Source organism: Aythya fuligula, chromosome 3 (genome assembly GCF_009819795.1).
Source record: "Aythya fuligula isolate bAytFul2 chromosome 3, bAytFul2.pri, whole genome shotgun sequence".
Classification (NCBI taxonomy): Eukaryota; Metazoa; Chordata; class Aves; order Anseriformes; family Anatidae; genus Aythya; species Aythya fuligula.
Window position 1 is genome coordinate 22,798,370 of NC_045561.1, and position 16,943 is coordinate 22,815,312.

Consider the following 16,943-nt stretch of genomic DNA (forward strand, 5'->3'; position numbering starts at 1 on the left):
AAAACAGATGAGATGTCACCATGACAGAGCTGTCTAAGAAAGCCTCACAACACTACAAAATGCAAGTGTTGGGCCTCAGGATAATGATAAAAAACAGAGAAGGCTGAGAACTGCTGGGGATACATGTCAGTCAGCTAACACAAGAGAATGTTTCTGAATGCAATCACAAAAAGAAAGGCTACAACTGCTGGGTATGGCTTACAAGGATGCTTGAAATAATAAAGTCACAGTGTCCAGATTTCATGGGGCATAACGCATGCTGCTGGAGATCACAGACCGTTAAAGGAAAATGCAGAAGCAATTAGAAAGGAAATTAGGAGGAAAACTATATTATACCATGAAACAGGAGACCAAAAAAAAAAAAAAAAAAAAAAAAAAAAAAAAGAGCTAAAAGAGCTACTGACACTCCTTGCTAGAGAACGTGAGGGAGAATCTGAAAACTGTTTTCGGTGAAAATTCTGGGAGCAGCTGCTGAGCCTAAAGAAAATTAAGCATGTTAGAGAATGAGAGAGCAACGGTAAGATGACAGAGATAGCAAAGCTGATTGTGAGTTGAATGACGAATGCGTAAACCGCTGGTTGCTATAAAGGGCCATAGTGTCAGTGTCACATTAGAGACTGCTGTTCTGCTTCTGGAGTCATACAGGAAGAATGCAAGTTAAAAGAACACTGTATAGTCGAATAGCAGCAAGAAACATTGGAGAATGCCATGAATACTTTTAAGCACCTTTAGTGGAGGGATCCAAACTAAGGCAGTGCAGCCACACAGAAATCAAGGCAAAGTTGTGATCTCCCAGAGGTCCAAGATACTAGGAAAAAAGATCAAGAAAGAATGCAGTGTGTTACAGGGACTGGAGGATCCTGCATATATACTAGAGACAAAAGAAAAGCTGTGAGATCTGTCAGGAAGCATGGGGTAAGGTCATAGGCTGAAACAACTCAGATGTCTGATCTCACCATTTGACTAATAGAAGAAGGATGTGACACAAGATAATCCTGTCTGCTTCTCTTTTGGAGTGCAGAACAGAATCCCTTTCAGTACTGTCTTAAAGCAATGAATGCTTCCTGCTGAACAACCAGTGCCATGTATGGAAAATAGTTATGTATCTTATGTCATTGTATGCGTTTAAACTGGGCCTTAGAAACCACATGGGAGTAGGAGAGGAAAATAATCTCTTTGGGACATGGGAAATAATTTTTTTACAGACTAGGCTGTGCTTACCTCTGTGTACTTGCACAGGGAGCCTTTCTGCACCTCACAGAACAGTTGTACAGCAGGTAGATGTCACTGGTCTCTCATCATGAGTTTGTAAAATACTGGTAAGAGAAGAACAGAGCTGAAAATATATTTTATTCATGCACCAGAGCACTGGTCCTAAACAGAGTAACATGGCCAACGTGCTTATAATTCTCCATGCCAACTGGCTCTGGAGCGATGCCTTGGTGGAACATGGGCAGAACAGGGGCCTCAGCCCCCATCTGGCAGCCCAGCTTTGCTGAAGAGACACTTGCTGTATTTGAAAACTGCTCCTCACTGCATGGCTTCCCGAGGGAATGATGCTCAGCACCAGCACTTAAGCAGCATATCTCCTCCCTCCCTCCAGCACAGCTCAGCCTCAGGAGAGGCATTCTGCAGTCTGTGTTTGGGCTTGGGGGAAGGGGAAAGAAGACAAAGAGTTATTTTTCCTAAGATCTACTGCAGAAGGCAGCAAACAGCAAGGTTTCCAACCTCTTTCCTTTGTTTGCCTTAGGTCTCTCAATTTCTATATCAGGCTCTGGTTCAGCTTCCATTAGCGCTTCCTCATCAACATCGTTAACAATGGTTTCCTCACTGAGGGTATCACTAGGATTATACTTACTGCCAGAATCCTCTGGCACGAAATCACTGTCTGAGTCAGAGCAGAGAAATAATTAACCCTCATGATACTTCTCTGAGGAACGAACGGAATACATAATAAGATTTATGGGGCATTGAATTGATCCTGCTCCTAAGGAGAAGAGCTTCCACACTGAAGTTAGCATTGCTGCCAAAGAGTGAGGAGGCTGCTGTGTCAACGCAGGAAAGTCTTCACCTGTAAGAGGACTGCATTACCTTAATTGCATTAGTTACCCTACATGTCTAAACAGCAAACCACTTGTTTACCGCTGGTCCTGGATTAGATCATGGTTTCATTACCAAAAAAAACTATCAGTGTCAACGGCTTCTCAGCTACTGTGAAACTAGTGAGACGTTACCAACACCTGATTTGCAAGTAGCCTTCAAATGCTCCTCATTTGGTAGGACTAGATACAACTTACAAAGCAGAACTGCTGGAAAATTTGCCCCACGTGTTGAGGAAAAGTGCTGCCCCACATGTGAGGAAGAGTGCTGACCAACAGAAGAGAAATAAGCACCAATATTTGCACACATTTGCATGTTTTTGCTGCTTTCAACTCTGAAGATAAGAGTTTTCCTCCCCCTTCAAAAAATAACCAGTTACTTTAGTAGCTGGCATTCCCAGGCACAGCTAATTAACTTCTTGGTCCAGACCCATCCCCTCCATACACCAATAATGTGTCTCAGTCAGGTTGGAGAAGGATTGTACAGCACTTACTGGCTAGGAAGGATCTTTAGAGAAGGACGTATCAGATGGATTTCCGTCTGCACAAAACAGCAGTCAGCTAAGATTTGGAAACCTCAAAATCCTTTCACTTCTGCCAGGAATTCAGTTCAAAGCAGCTGCATGTAAATTTTGCATAGCAAACGCTACACTGACAAATCTTCCTCAGGATTCCTGTTCTTTAAATCAACAAGAGTAAACTATATAGAAGAGGAGTTAGCTTTAGGGCACCAAGATTTGCCCTATTTTAAAAGAAAAGTGAAAATAACCCTAAGAAAAAAATAAAGGATTTGAAATATGTATGAGCACACACACTGCTTTGCCTCATCTCTTCCTGCTGCATAAAGGGGAAACAGATTGGCTGTGGCCTTGTAGAGTACAGATTTCTCAGAAAACAAGCAGCTAACATTCCCAGCCCCTTTCTTTCCTACCCAGAAGTAGGTAACAGGCAGGGAGACAAGGAAGGACTGTCAACATCAGACTGCGAATTTCCCAAAGGCCCCTCATCCTCTCCTCCATGCCCTAAACCAGAGACAGTGGTAAATATTTCCCTCATACATTCACAACCCTTTGCATAGGTTTTTCTGGTCCTCTTGAAAGAAACAGGAACTTTGTCATTTGTTTCTAAAGCAGCAAGATCATTTGAACATTTGACTTATTTCATTCATGTAATAATAATAATAATAATAATAATAATAATAATAATAATGATGATGATGAAGAGAACAGTAAAAGTTGCTAATGTAGAGCAAAAAAACAACTTCAGCAAGAATGCAGTTGTTAGGACATCTCAAATCTCGTTAGCAACTAGCCCTTCAGTATAAAGTCACACCCCTGGCATGCCATTTATACGAGTTATTCTCCCTGTCCCCACTCCTACACACTACCTAGATCTCCTTTGATATTTTTAACATATTCCAAATCTTATGAAAATGCTAAACTTACAGTTTTGAGGGTAAAATTTCTCTGCAGGCTAAGGCCAACCAAACAGCCAGGCAAATACTTGCTATCTCCTTGACAGGGATCATAACAGCAACACCACATGCGGGAAGTAAGGAAGCACTTCCCAGCACATATCCCAGCTTTTATGTATGCTCTATGTGGGTTTGCAAGCCCAACAGCCACACAAGCTCCGTATCAGATATATTTTATAGAAAACTGCCATAGACAAGGCACCAGAGGACCAATGTGTGTGCCTGCAGTTGTTTCAGGAATTAGCAATGCCAACACCAAGCATTTTGACACTTACTTTTCAAACCTGCTTTTGAATTCTACCTGCGTCAACTCTTGACCGTGCACAAACATCCCAGTGGAAGTATGTGAGGAGTCTGCAAAGGCCTTGGTATGCTGTGCACTCTAGGCAACAGCTGGTCCACACTAAGCTTTTCTCAATGCTGTGATGGTGAGAATGGGTGTATGGGAAAGCAGCTGCACTACTGCGGCTTCAGAAGTTGTGCTGTCAGCTGAGCTGCCCAGCAGTGCCACGTGTGGAGCTCGGGGCCCCAGCTGGCATCCTCTTTCTGCCTGCAGCTGAGGGGAGGGAAGGAATTGCTGATTCAGATCCACTTCCCCTGCTCCGCCAGTCCTACTTCTTTTTGTGGAAATTACCACCTCTTCAGATCTGACTGCGGAGTGGCTCATGTGGGCACCCCCTAACCTACTTTTGGTCAACCTGAGCCAGGCATAGCTTATATGGATTAAGCAGGAGGGTTTTGCTAACCCAGATTGATTGAAGTGGGTTAAGGGGCACTCAAAAAGCATCTCTGCAAACAGATCATGAAAGGGCATTAATTCCTAGGGAAAGGCAACGCAAAGTGGCTGGGCCTACCAATCTCTTTTACTGACACAGCTAAATCACGAGTCCACTTGAATGAGGATGCAAAACATTACGGATAGGCTTGAGTGTACCTTACAAACAGCAGAGGATGTTACTGTTGCCCACCAGCTGCATGTTGCCGCCCTCAGAACAGGACTGGGGAAGTGGGAAGAGTATTGCTCCCTTTTCAGCAGGAAGGCCTGCCTGGAATGTCCAAGCTGTAGCATTGCAGCAGACTAGGAAGAAAGAGGTCATTTCCATCTGATGGGCTGAGACACGTAGCTTAGTGTTAGAAATCAAAGAATTAAAAGTACCAACAGCCCTTTTGCCACAGATGCAGTTACGCTGGTCCAGAGGACTTTGGAAGGTACCACTATAAGCTTCTAATATACTTTGTCCATCCCCGTGGTTTGTGCTATTCAATTATGTCAGCCGTGACAGCAGGAACATCACAGGTAAACCAGCCTCAAGTCATGCCTATCAAGTAGAGAGCTTTCCTATTTAAAGATTAATGCAAGAAATCAATGCACCTCCAGTTCGTGCCAACTGATGATCTAACCCAGTGCTAAGCATGCACAGAAACTTCATGTAGTGATGATTGGAAATTTATGAGTAGTTAATGCTAAGTGTCTGTTTGCTTCCAAAGTGATTGAAATACTGGTTCAGGAGCTGGCTAAGAGATGTGCTCCTCTTTTCCCTGAAGGAAAAGGACTGCTATTTTGCTCTCATGACAACACAGAGTCGGCTTTCCAACATACATCTCCTGCATGACAACACATAATTTGAATACATGCTGAAGGCTGAAGGCAGTAAACCGGCCAGTTAACAGAAAGGGACACATATTTCTAGCCACCAAAAGCAAAGAGCTTGGCAAGAATGGTGCCAGAACAGTATCCAAAAATGAAACAGCAGTTGCTATTAAGGCCAGGCTGGCAACATGGCCATGTGCAGGGACAGCCCTCTGGCTAGTGCAATGCCTATTGACATGTGCATACATAAACACCCTGTGATACAGTAAGATTAGAACATATTAAATCACAGGTATCTTTTTTCAAGTGGTTAAAGCAAGCTAGAAACCATGATGCCTTGGGGAATGTATGGCAAGTGTGGATGACAGTGTGCCCAAGGCTTTAGGTTACCCACAACCCAGGGATGTTTTTGGAGTGTTTCCTTTCATATGAGCAAGGGCACTGGGGAAAAGGAAGGAGATTAACAGACACTTAGGTTTCACCCTGACTTGAAGTTGTGACTTAGCTGGGAAGGGCACATAGATTCATGAACTGGACAGAGCCCCAGAATCCTGCTGTCCACATACAGCCTTAAGCATCACGAACTACACTTTAACAGCTTTAGCTCAGCTACACTAATATTTAATTACTCATTTAGGACAGGATGAGTCTGAATCACTTGATAAGAGTGCAAAAGAAGCAGGAAATTAGCACTGATGTAATTAATCATACCTGGTTCAGTCTGGCAAAACCATTAACCAAGTCGTTTAACATGTAAAACCCATAGAAAGCAGCAGTATGTTTTGTGTTCCTTCAAGAGCTGTGGAGTGAAGAAACCGTGGCTCGGTTTGGCATGTTGTAACCCATTCAGGAGCGTGAACTACTTCTGACTGCAGACTTGTGTCTCAGGGGTACTGAGGTTCAGAACCTAGTGAGATGTCAACGACTGCTCAGCTTCCTGTCCTCAAGATCTATCTGCATCCTTATGCAAATAAATAAAATAACCCTTTCATAAAATAACCCCACATAACTAAAGTTTGCAGCAGTACAAATCCCAAGCTGTTTTAGAACATAGACACACAAGAATGGAATGTATAATCACCGTGCTCATGCTTTCCCCTTAACTTCACTGAGGGATGGGTTGAAGCTATTTTGAAAGAAGAGCCTCTATCTCCTTCTTAAAGCATTAAGCATTCCTGGCAGTAATAATTGCCTTATAACTGACTCCTCATTAACACTCTTTTAGACCTGCATAACTGCATTGACTTTATGTTGCTCCTGGTCCAAGAAGAGGATTATCATCTCAGCATGAAATTTTCTTCTTTATTAAACTGTTACCGATATAAAAAAATAACTGAGAACAGAGTATGTCCTACTGTTTCCCATCACATCCATAATTTAACATGATAATGCAGAGATTTTTATAAAAAGCTACTTTTAGCTAGAAAGACCAGCCTATTTTACCTGCCAGCAGTGTGTCATGGTGACATATAACTATTTTAATGAATTTAATACTCTTATCTGAATTCCTTATCCAGGACAGAAAAAAACACTTGCAAATAGGAATATGACGCCTGATTTAGATTGAACACAAGCATTAATGTAAAGAACAAGAAATTAAATATCTAACCCTGAGCGATGCTGAGCAGCTGCAGTTTCCATGAACTTTGCAGGAGTTGCAAAAATTTGAGATCTCAGTAGATAATATTTTAAGACATCATACAAAGCCTTTTTCCACTGTTTTCTTTCAGTTTGTCATTTGCGCAAAGGAAGACAGTAGATAAAAACCTAAAGAAATTATGATGTGGAATCCAGATGCCTGAACATAACTATACAGAGCAGGACTTGCAGTGGCAATGCATGTAGAAGCTTGATCAAAGAGAGATCATTAATCATGTACACACAGGTTAGATGAAGGGGAAAGGCCTGAGGAAAAAAACACATGAAAAATCTTCATCACACAAGTACTTATAGGATTGCTTCATAGCTTTTTATGGCCTTAAATCCAAGCTAAAAACACATTATCTAAGGTGGTCTAGGGAACATAGCAAGGATATACCTGGTGAGAATGAGAAAAGGTTTTGTAGCACTCCAAATTTCACTTACTAGTGATAAAATAGCTGTAAGACTGCAGGAATGACTTCTTTCATGGAAGACTGAAGGAGCCCTAGAAAAGCAAGCAAGATAAGTATGTATGTTTTAGCAGAATTCTTTCTAACTACTAATTTTTTATTGGCTAAATACCAAACACTTTACACAGTGAAAAACAAGCATTTTATTTTGCTAAATAAAGAGCTTATTTAAAGATTTTTACTATTACTAGTTTCACTGAAACCTACTTGAAAAATACAGTTTTGAGCACACATAAAATACAGTGTACAGATGAATAACTCAATGGTCTAACTTATTTTTCAAACATGTCAAGAAAATGTTCTCTTCTCCAAGCAAGATGAGAACAATATAGTGAAGCAGCACATTAGCTCTAAGTATCAGACATTCACTGGCTTTCAGAAATAGCCTCTCTTTTAAATTGTCAAGATTTCAGTAAGCAGCCTTGCTTTCAGGGAAGCTGTGGGTTTCACGTACAACCCGCCATTTTTGGTGGCAAGCCAGCAAAAACAGTAGGAATTCCTAAATCCTGTCTTGCCACCAAAAAAGGTGTGTTTTCAACAGCTGTGTCAGCACAACAGTCCTTATGGCCATGCCATAAACTGGAAAAATAAACTGATCTCAATTTTTAAAAGTGTAACTAAAACAGGGCTACTTTTAATCCAAATCAGGTCACTGGTTTGATCCCCAGCTCAGAGTTACAAGCAGCTGGGGCAGCACAACTGTGGATCCACAGGTGGTGGTGGTGGTGGTGGAAGGGAATAGGAAATCCTTGAGGTCTGCAGCCAAGAACAGACTATGTGGAACTGTACATAGGACTGTTTACAACTGTCATATTGACACTCCACATTTTCTTCAGAGATAAGGTCAAATAAGAGATCCCTCTCTGTTCCTTGCCCTGGCTGCTTCAGCTTGTCACCTTCAGAGTTTTGTACATGTAATAGTTTGAGAAGTTACATCCTAAAATGGATCTTAAAAATCATCTGGGTTAAGGAAAAAGAAAAATGCATTTTTTTTTTCCCCCTAATCTTGCTCTCTTACATTAGCTTAAATTGCTAATTACATTAGCTCTGTTATATTGCATGAATTCTGGGGCTATTAACTGGGCATTGGCAAACTCTTAAGCCAGTTCTTGCATCACAGGACACATAAAGGATCCTGACCATATGAGTCAAAATGAAAATCCTCTGAAAATCAACCCCAAGGTGCTGCTGACTACACAGCCCAAAACTGGGACTTGTCCTTCAGGAAGAAAATATCCGCATCCCACTTGAAAACCTGGATCCAAATTTGGTGAGCAATGGTTCTATGAACTAGGTGTGTTACAAGTTGTGCACTCTCCACACCTTTCATTTGCACATATTTACAACTCTGTGCGTCTGTAAAACACTACCAAAAGCAATTCCTACTGTGCAGTTACAAATGGCTGAGCAAAATGTGAGATGATAGAGAAATACTCCCTCTGGGTTAGCTTCTGTGTTTGGCTTAATTGCTTTAGACTCTATTGATACATCACCTCTGATTAGAGCTGTTGATTATCTGAAAGACAACTCCAAAGTTTCTGAAGCTGGGTTCTCCGCGTTGCATCAAAACTCTGCGAGCAGTTCTGGAAAGAAAAGTCTTGAGCCTTTCCACTGCTCAGTCTTCTCACATTGGTGCAAACCCCTTTAAGCAGAATTGCTTAGACCACATAACACCCACAAGTTGCAATTTATTAAAGTTTGGCTGTCTGATCACCGCAGACAAAAGACTTTTCCAAGGTTGATCTCCACAGTAACAATTATTTTCTGCTTTACTGACTCAGGGAAATTCATTCTAGTTTTTCTCCCCTTACCTCCCATCCAACCTTTTATTTCTGTGCCACGTTTCCTCATTCTCCCCTACATCTATTGTGCCTTGAAATAACCGCAGCTGGGATTTCCCCATGTCGCTAGCAGAGACTGGGATGGTCTGTGCCATTTGTCCCCTCACCAGCAGATCTGCCCTAAACTTTCCAGCTTGTTTGGCCACAGTTTCCTCAGTTCGGTAACAGTAACATGAAATGGTGGGTGATTATCTGGAGCTTCTGGTAACAGGTAACAGCGGGCTGCGATGTTTTGTGTTGGCCCTTACTTCAGGTTTGTGGTGGGCAGCAGCGCGCTGGCTCCGTGGCAAGCCAGCTGGCACCTAACGAAATGGGACTGGGAATTGCCACAGGAGAAACCCTGGATTTATTTGCCTCTCTTTTCTGAGATTACGTTGAGTCAGCGTTGTGTAAATGCTTTATTCACACGCGAAATGCATGAAAAGCGGGATTCCCCCGCATAACGCCGCGGTTCCCAGCCTGGGGCCGGACCCGGCCGCCCTCACAGCCGCCGGCGGAGCCCTTTGGAAGCCCGGCGGCCCGGAGCCACCCGTGTTGATTTTTTTTTTTTCCCCAGCACGCTTTTGCTCAGCCTGGAGCCACAAAGGGCCTTCCAGCGGGAGGACTTGGACCGGGTTCAGCCGCCTGGTTCCTGCGGAGCCACCCTCACGGTGCCCGGGGAGGGGCGGGATTCGAACCCGCAACCCCGCGGGCAGCTCGCGGGCGGCCTCTCCCCCTCACCACCTCTCTCCCCGCCCCGCCCCGCCCCGCCCCGCCTGCAGGGGTCGCTGTGGCGGCCTCGCGCCGCGCTGGCGGGGCCGCCATCGCTGAGTCACGCGCTTCCTGATTGGTTGCCCGCTCGCCGCCGGCCAATGGGAGGCGGCCTCTTGCGCCGCCGCGCCGCCCGCCGCGGGCGCCATCTTGCCGCCGGCTGTGGCACGGGAGGGAGCAGGGCGCCGCGCCGCGCCATGCCGCACTACCAGGCCTGGGAGGAGTTCACCCGCGCCGCCGAGAAGCTCTACCTCGCCGACCCCATGAAGGTGAGCGGGGGACGCCCCACGCCGAGACCCAGACCCAGGAGGGCCCCGGGGGGGGGGTGTTGGTGGGTCTCGGGTGAGGCCCCGGCTGGCGACGGGGGCGGCCCGGTGGCTCTGGAGCTCTCGCTGTGGTGTCCTTCGGCTGTGAAGCCGTGTCCCTGTGAATTTGTCTCGGTGAAAAGTAAAAGAAAGCGTTTGTTAGGTCATGTGTTGTATTATTACCTGCGGTGTTGCTTCAGGGGGGTGTTTCCCAAAGAGCAGTTGCTCTAGGAATTAATTTCTTGTTCTATAACCACTCTCGGGTTTTAGTAGCTCTTCTCAGATGTGTAGTTTGAGCAGACTTCAGTCTTACAAACGTTTTGGGCAAAAACCAGTGCAAAGGGTAAAGTGGGAGTCATAAACCTGAGAAGACATCAGCAAAACAGACTTGGTTTCGTTCACCAAAACTAGGGTGCACAGAGGAACCTCCAGAAGTAGTGTGTCTGCCCTTAGCTAGCATAAATGCCCCTTCGTGTGCAATCACCACCCTGATAGTAAATTGTGTGTTGTACCTGTTTAGGCTCTGCAGTATAATTAAGTGAAGAGTTTGCAAAGGATGTCAGTGCAGCCAGGAGTTGCTTTCCCCCTTACGAAAAAGATTGTGTAGGCCCTAGAGTCACAATATGAGGACTCCTAACTTGCAGGGGAGCTAGCTTGAGAAGCTTTCACATACAAGTGCACTTTTCAAGAAACTGAAAGAAGAGGAAGACCTGTGGGAGATGTGTCTGTTCTTTTGGGGCCAATTAAGCTTGGTCTTGCTTTTTGTGGGAGCAAGATAATTAATCCATGTCTGTTTGTAACAGCCCCTTGTCATGCTTCCAGGCTTGCTCAGTTGAGAAATGTAGTTACACAGCTGTTGTGGCTAGAAGAAGACCATTTCTTAAGCAAGAAGGATAAACTTGCGAAGAGATCCATTGCAGAGCAGAAATCTCAAAACGTATTTTGTAGTCAAGGTGGTTGATGATACAGCAGGTCACTGTATGACAAAAATCTCTTTATAGCATCAGTTGTCCTAATTCTGAATGTTCTCAAAAGCACAAATTGCTTGTCCTTCTAGATACTGTGCTGATGCTAGCTGACACTAGAAACAATAGATAAGAAATCTCCTTGGCCAATCCTGCATTCAGTAGGAAGCATTTAATGCTCAGTCAAATGCTGAGAGTGTTGATATTTATCACGGTGGTTTGGAGAACTTGTGTAATTTGAGAGTCCAGAAGGGCTATGGGTAGACTGAATCTCAGGGCAGGTTACTACAGTAGGAATTATTTTTAGTGACAAGCTGAGTGCTTGCTTTCTGACTTCCTCACATGTAGCCTTGTTGAGTCTTGAAAGCAGTTTAATTTCAAAGAACTCTTTTCAGTGCTCTGGTTTTCATTACTCTAAAAATGTTATACTTGTATCTTCCCTTTTCCACTTTTAAAAGTGTTATAATGCTTCAAGCTTGTCTATAGGCTTTAATGTTGCTATTAACTGTAGTGACTGGAAATACAGCATTTACACCATACTTTACTTTTTTTCTTCTACGGTACCTAATGTTGAGTGTACCCCACTCAGTTGATCCTTTTCAAGTCTTCACATAGAACTACTGTCCTAAGTGATTCTTGTCTATAAACACAACTTTTCTTTCACTTTTTCTAAGTGTGATACGTGGTGAGTGGGTGTCCTGTAAGGAAATGGCAGGAGTCATGCCAATACCTGTTCCTGAGGCCCCTGCAACTGCCATTGCTGTACTTACAGAGGTTTTTAACATGCCCCACATAAAGCTCACTGACATTACTGTAATACCGATTTAATACGTTAGGCAAGGAAATGTGGTGATGCAACTTCTGAACCACCCTGGCTGTAAGGTTTGTGGACAGCAGAGCTGAGGACCACCAAGAGGTAGTAAAACCGTGAAGCAGTATGTAACTTCAATAACAGGCAGTCTGAATTGGGGCAGTCTTCCCTCAGGTATGTTGTGATGGTAATAGATGTGAATTAATAAATGTTAATAGCTATAGGTGTTAACTTTTTAAATGTTTGTCATTTCAGGTGCGGGTTGTTCTCAAATACCGACACTGTGATGGGAACCTCTGTATCAAAGTAACGGATGACGTAGCTGTAAGTAAAGAACACAGTCCCCTTTAGAAGGCGTACTGTACCTCTCGAGGACTGGCACTTTGCTGTCAGTCAGCTTATGAACCATTGTCTTGAGCACCTGAGGGTTTTCTAAAATAAAATAATAATAATAAAAAAAAAAACACTAATTTTGCTCAGACTTTCTTAGTTTCTGTCTGTGACATGCTGACCTGTGTTCAACTCTGCATAATCCGGTGGAAGTTTGAACATTTCAGTGTTTTTTAGAGGTCTTGTTAGGATTCTATGAAAACAAGGAAACAAGCATTACAAAAATCTTAGACCCTCTCTCCATTTGAAAGTTCTTCATGGAACTATGCTGGTAGCTTCCACTGAAGTGCATAAGGATCATCTTCAAACAGCTGTTTGCTAGTGAGAGTTTGGTCCTTTCAACTTGCTCAGAGTGGTAATAACTTGAAACTGTAGGGCTATCTGCTTCTTTGTGAGTAGGAGATGCTGGACTGGTATCAGACTAAACTGCAAGATTCGCTTGCACTTCAGAAATCCCATCTACTGAAATAATGTTATGGTGCCAGAACCATTTGTTAAGCATTCAGCAGAGCTTGTGCTACTATGCGCAGAATTTTTGCAGCATATGTAACACAGAATTTTGCAGCATGCTTTCAGTGGTTGCTGTAGAAGGCAATGGAGCAGCTGCATTGCTCTTGTTCTAAATAGTGCTTAGAAATATTTGAAGTTAGGATATGAGATGGTAGACAGCAGGTAGAAATGGATTTGTGTGTGCACACTAGCAACATGTTCCTGGTGCTGGTGATGTTAAAGCCAAGTTGTTCTGCAGTCTGAGTAACCATCAGCAAGTAGTATGCCCTTCTCTTGGGTTCAGATTTGGAAAGATCAGATTTCTCCTTTCTGGGAAAAAGTCTGGCATTGGTATTTCAGACATCTGGGAAAGATGCAAAACTTCAGTAACGACGCTTCTTGATGGGATAATAGGGCTGACAGTGGGTGAGGTGACGAAAATGGCGCACTGATAAGTGAAGGGCAGGTCAGTTGAAATCTTCCATAGTGGAAGATTGGAGATAGTTGACTTGTGAACTTCAGCTGTTCTCAGTTACAGACCTTCTTATGTGCTGCCTGTCGTGAGAGGCTGTTACACTGTTTGAATTGTTCCTTTGTTTTATATAAAGGGAGAGGGTTTCTTTGCAGCTAACTGCAGAACTAAGGAAAAAATCAAACTTTTTTTTTTTCTGTTCTTTGGCTCTGAATTAAAATGGTTTATTGCTGGCAAAAGGTGCTGTGTTGAGAGCACTGAAGGATGGACCATTGGTTTTATTATTAAATAGGCCTGAACAGTCATGCTTATGGTGTACAAGCATAAGAAATTATCATCATGCAAAAAAACCCCTAAGCGGCCTTTTTTGATCAGTCACTGATACTACTCTTGTTCCTTTTGCATTTACAGGCTTGTCATGTGAAGTAATTTCTCTTTATCAGATATTTGCACTATTTAGAACTATCTCAAACAGATTTTGCTTGGGGTAGGGGATCCTCTTCAGTAGGAAATACTGAACTGATTTTACATGTATGTTACTGGAGGTGTGTATTCACTTTCAGAATAGTTAATTTTGTTAATTAAGCATAGTAGATTTTAAGCCTAAACAAGGGTGTCCTTAAAGACAGTTTTAAAGTGCAAGTTGTAGCACCTTTTTTGAGAGAGAAGACACTCTCTCAAAATGATGAGCTTCACTACTTTTAAAATGGAAAGCAAGAACCTCTGAGAAAATGTAGTGTGTATGCATCTGTGTTTAAAATTTAAAAGAGGGTAGGCATGTAGTGGTGCTGCCTTGTGGTAACCAAATGCCACAAATGAGCATGTAAATACTTACCTGAACACCTTCTGTGTTCAGGCACAAATTTGTTGCAACTATGAGCAGGATAAAAGTGGTGCAAGTGAAATCTAATATTAAGCAACTTTCTCTTACAGTGTCTGCTGTATAGAACAGACCAAGCACAAGACGTAAAGAAGATCGAGAAATTCCACAGCCAGCTAATGCGACTCATGGTGTCTAAGGAATCCCGCAGTGCTGCCATGGAAACAGACTGAATTGCTGAAAAGAAAATGAATGCTCCAGTCATATTTCACTGGAAGAAAATCTCTCTGAATTGAATGAATAGTGGGACAGGAGATGCTTCTATGTACTGAAGTGGACAAGCTGACAAGTCTGAAGTATTTTCTTCCCCAGACTCCACTTTGGAAAACTATGAGAATAAATGCTTTCAATCGAAAGCTTATATTTATTTTTGGGAATTGAACAAGAAACTATTCTAACACACTAAGTATGTTAAGAAGACAGATCTTTACAAATGTACTGTACAAAATTGCCTGATTTTGATGGCCCACACATGTATTTCTGCAAAGTTATGATAAAATTTCATATAGATTTCATTGTGTTCAAATGTTATGCTGGTGTATTCTTACAGTGAGGTTTATTAACCGAATACTGTAGCATGATGACTGGATCTAATAAATATTTACGTAAATGATATATTGGGGGGGGAGGGTAGAAGAATGGGTGTTTTCTGAATTGAAATGTTAAAATTGCCAATGTATACTAACACGGTCACTAGCAGATCTTAGATCTTTGTATTGATCTTGGTCATATGTCGTGTAACATTATCAGTGATGCAGTCTGTAGAACTGTTATTGGCTAAATAATTAAACTTCTCTATTTAAAACCTTAAAGTAACGCATAGATTTTTGCAGTTACCTAGCAATATTCAAGCAGATAGTTTTTCTTGTTATGCAAATACTGATATTAAATATCAGAAGCTTTTTTTCCAGTACTTGAACTATTTTATACTAGCAGGGGGAACCTTTTGCATCCTTGCCTTAGGCAAAGTATATCAGCAAGACAAATTCTAGAAACTGTTGCCTATTATGTTAATAGGAAAATGCAACCAAACACTCTCCAGAGTCGTCATTTTAGCAGCTTGCTAACTGCATTTTCAAATGTTACGTGTGGCAGATGGATGTCAGCCAACTGAAAAAAGGGATGAAAAACAGCTTAATAAATACTTAAATACTACTGACAAAAATAGATGAGTGCTCATGTGGCTTAGACTTGTTTCCCATTGTTGCCTCTGGTAGGGTGATGGAAACTTTAGCTGTCTTTTGCAAAGGCTTTTTGCTTGACAACCCAGTAGCTGAAATTGATACTTGCTTTGACTAGGCTTTGCATACCTAAAACCAGATGTTTTTTTAATGTAATTATGCTATTAAGCCATGAAATCAAAACAGAGCTGTACAAAGACTTGTCTGTGCTGGCATTTAAATATAATAAAACAGCCCTCTTAAATAACTACCTGTTCTCACTTACATGAAAATAATTGAGCTACACAGAAGCGGTGGAATTCCTGTATTTTCCAAGGACTCAAACCAAAACTGAGGCCTGAATATTGCATGAGAACACCACCCATTCAGCTGATCATACAGTGCTGCATACTGTTGAAAAATTGAGTGCTGAATTGCTGGTGGTTACTCCAAATTCTAATATGTAGGCATGACTATGTATAATGTTTTTTCTTTTGGATTGTTTTTTGAAATACAGATAAATCTGGAGAGAATGCTAAGCTTTGTTCATAATTAAATGGTGATGCTGAGGATTTTAATTGGTATTCCAAATTATTGTCTTAATATATGCAATTAAATATTGCAATTAAATGTTAAGTGTTTAAACAGTTGTAATTTAATAACCTAAAGCACTGTTCTACAGTATGTATGGTTGCTATACGGAAGTCACACATTAAGCTTTAAGCTGTTGACAGGTATAAAGGCTGCAGTTACATCAGTAATATTTGGCCATCTCTTACAAGTTGGTTTATCATGTAGAAGTCTGCTGTAAGCTAAGGTACAGAAAGGCTTGAGTGGTGTTTGCTTGTGCTTGTAGGATGAAACAGAAAGAGAGAACTGCAGGCAGACTTCGTGCACCAAGGGGCTGAGAGGCTTAAACAGGTTTTAGAGGGGACCACTGTTGACTAGTTATGGGGGGATTACAGTAGCAGTTTTTAAGGAAAAAATGCAAGGAAATGTCTAGTTTTCTAAATTTAGAAATTATTTCTGTAAAACCATAAAGAAATATTAATGCTACTTTCTTAAGGATGTGGGTTACTCGGCTTGTTCTCAAATATGTGCAGAAAAAATGCAGATGGTAATATGCAATTATAATGAACAAGAATATTGATAAAGCTATTGCTTAAAAACAAAAAAGCTTTTTGTAGGTTCTTTAGAAAAAGAAAGACACATGCTTCTTGACTTTATCCTGGACTTTTCATCTACTTCGGTACTGTGTAGGATACCAGAAATGCTGTGAATTCAAAGCTTTTTTTTCTCGCTTTTGCTCTTGCTGAGAGTATGGTATGCATGTGTGCATTGTACTGTAGTCACTGTTTCATAATAAAACTTTATCAATGGGTTAGCCCATCGTATTGCCAACTACTTGAAGGTGTCCATTGATGTGTGATGAAAAAACAGGTTAGTGTCTGCTGCTGCCCCCAAAGAGTGAGTGATTCTGTCTGCGTTTGAAGCACTGAATTTGGCAGCCCAGCATTACCACCAAATGCTTCTGTTTCCCAGCGGGCAATTTACACCAATTATGGGAGTGGATAGGTAACTTGTGCAGTAATATGTAACCTTTGC

The 16,943-nt window shown here is 42.0% G+C and overlaps 1 protein-coding gene across 1 annotated transcript; it reads left to right on the forward strand.

The window, feature by feature from the left end:
* Window positions 1-10,015: 10,015 nt before the first annotated feature.
* SRP9 (signal recognition particle 9) lies at window positions 10,016-15,916 on the forward strand. Its single transcript, XM_032185000.1, has 3 exons — window positions 10,016-10,135; window positions 12,203-12,271; window positions 14,232-15,916. The coding sequence occupies exons 1-3, from the start codon at window positions 10,064-10,066 to the stop codon at window positions 14,349-14,351; spliced, it is 261 nt and encodes an 86-aa protein (XP_032040891.1). The 5' UTR covers window positions 10,016-10,063; the 3' UTR covers window positions 14,352-15,916.
* The last annotated feature ends 1,027 nt before the right edge of the window (window positions 15,917-16,943 follow it).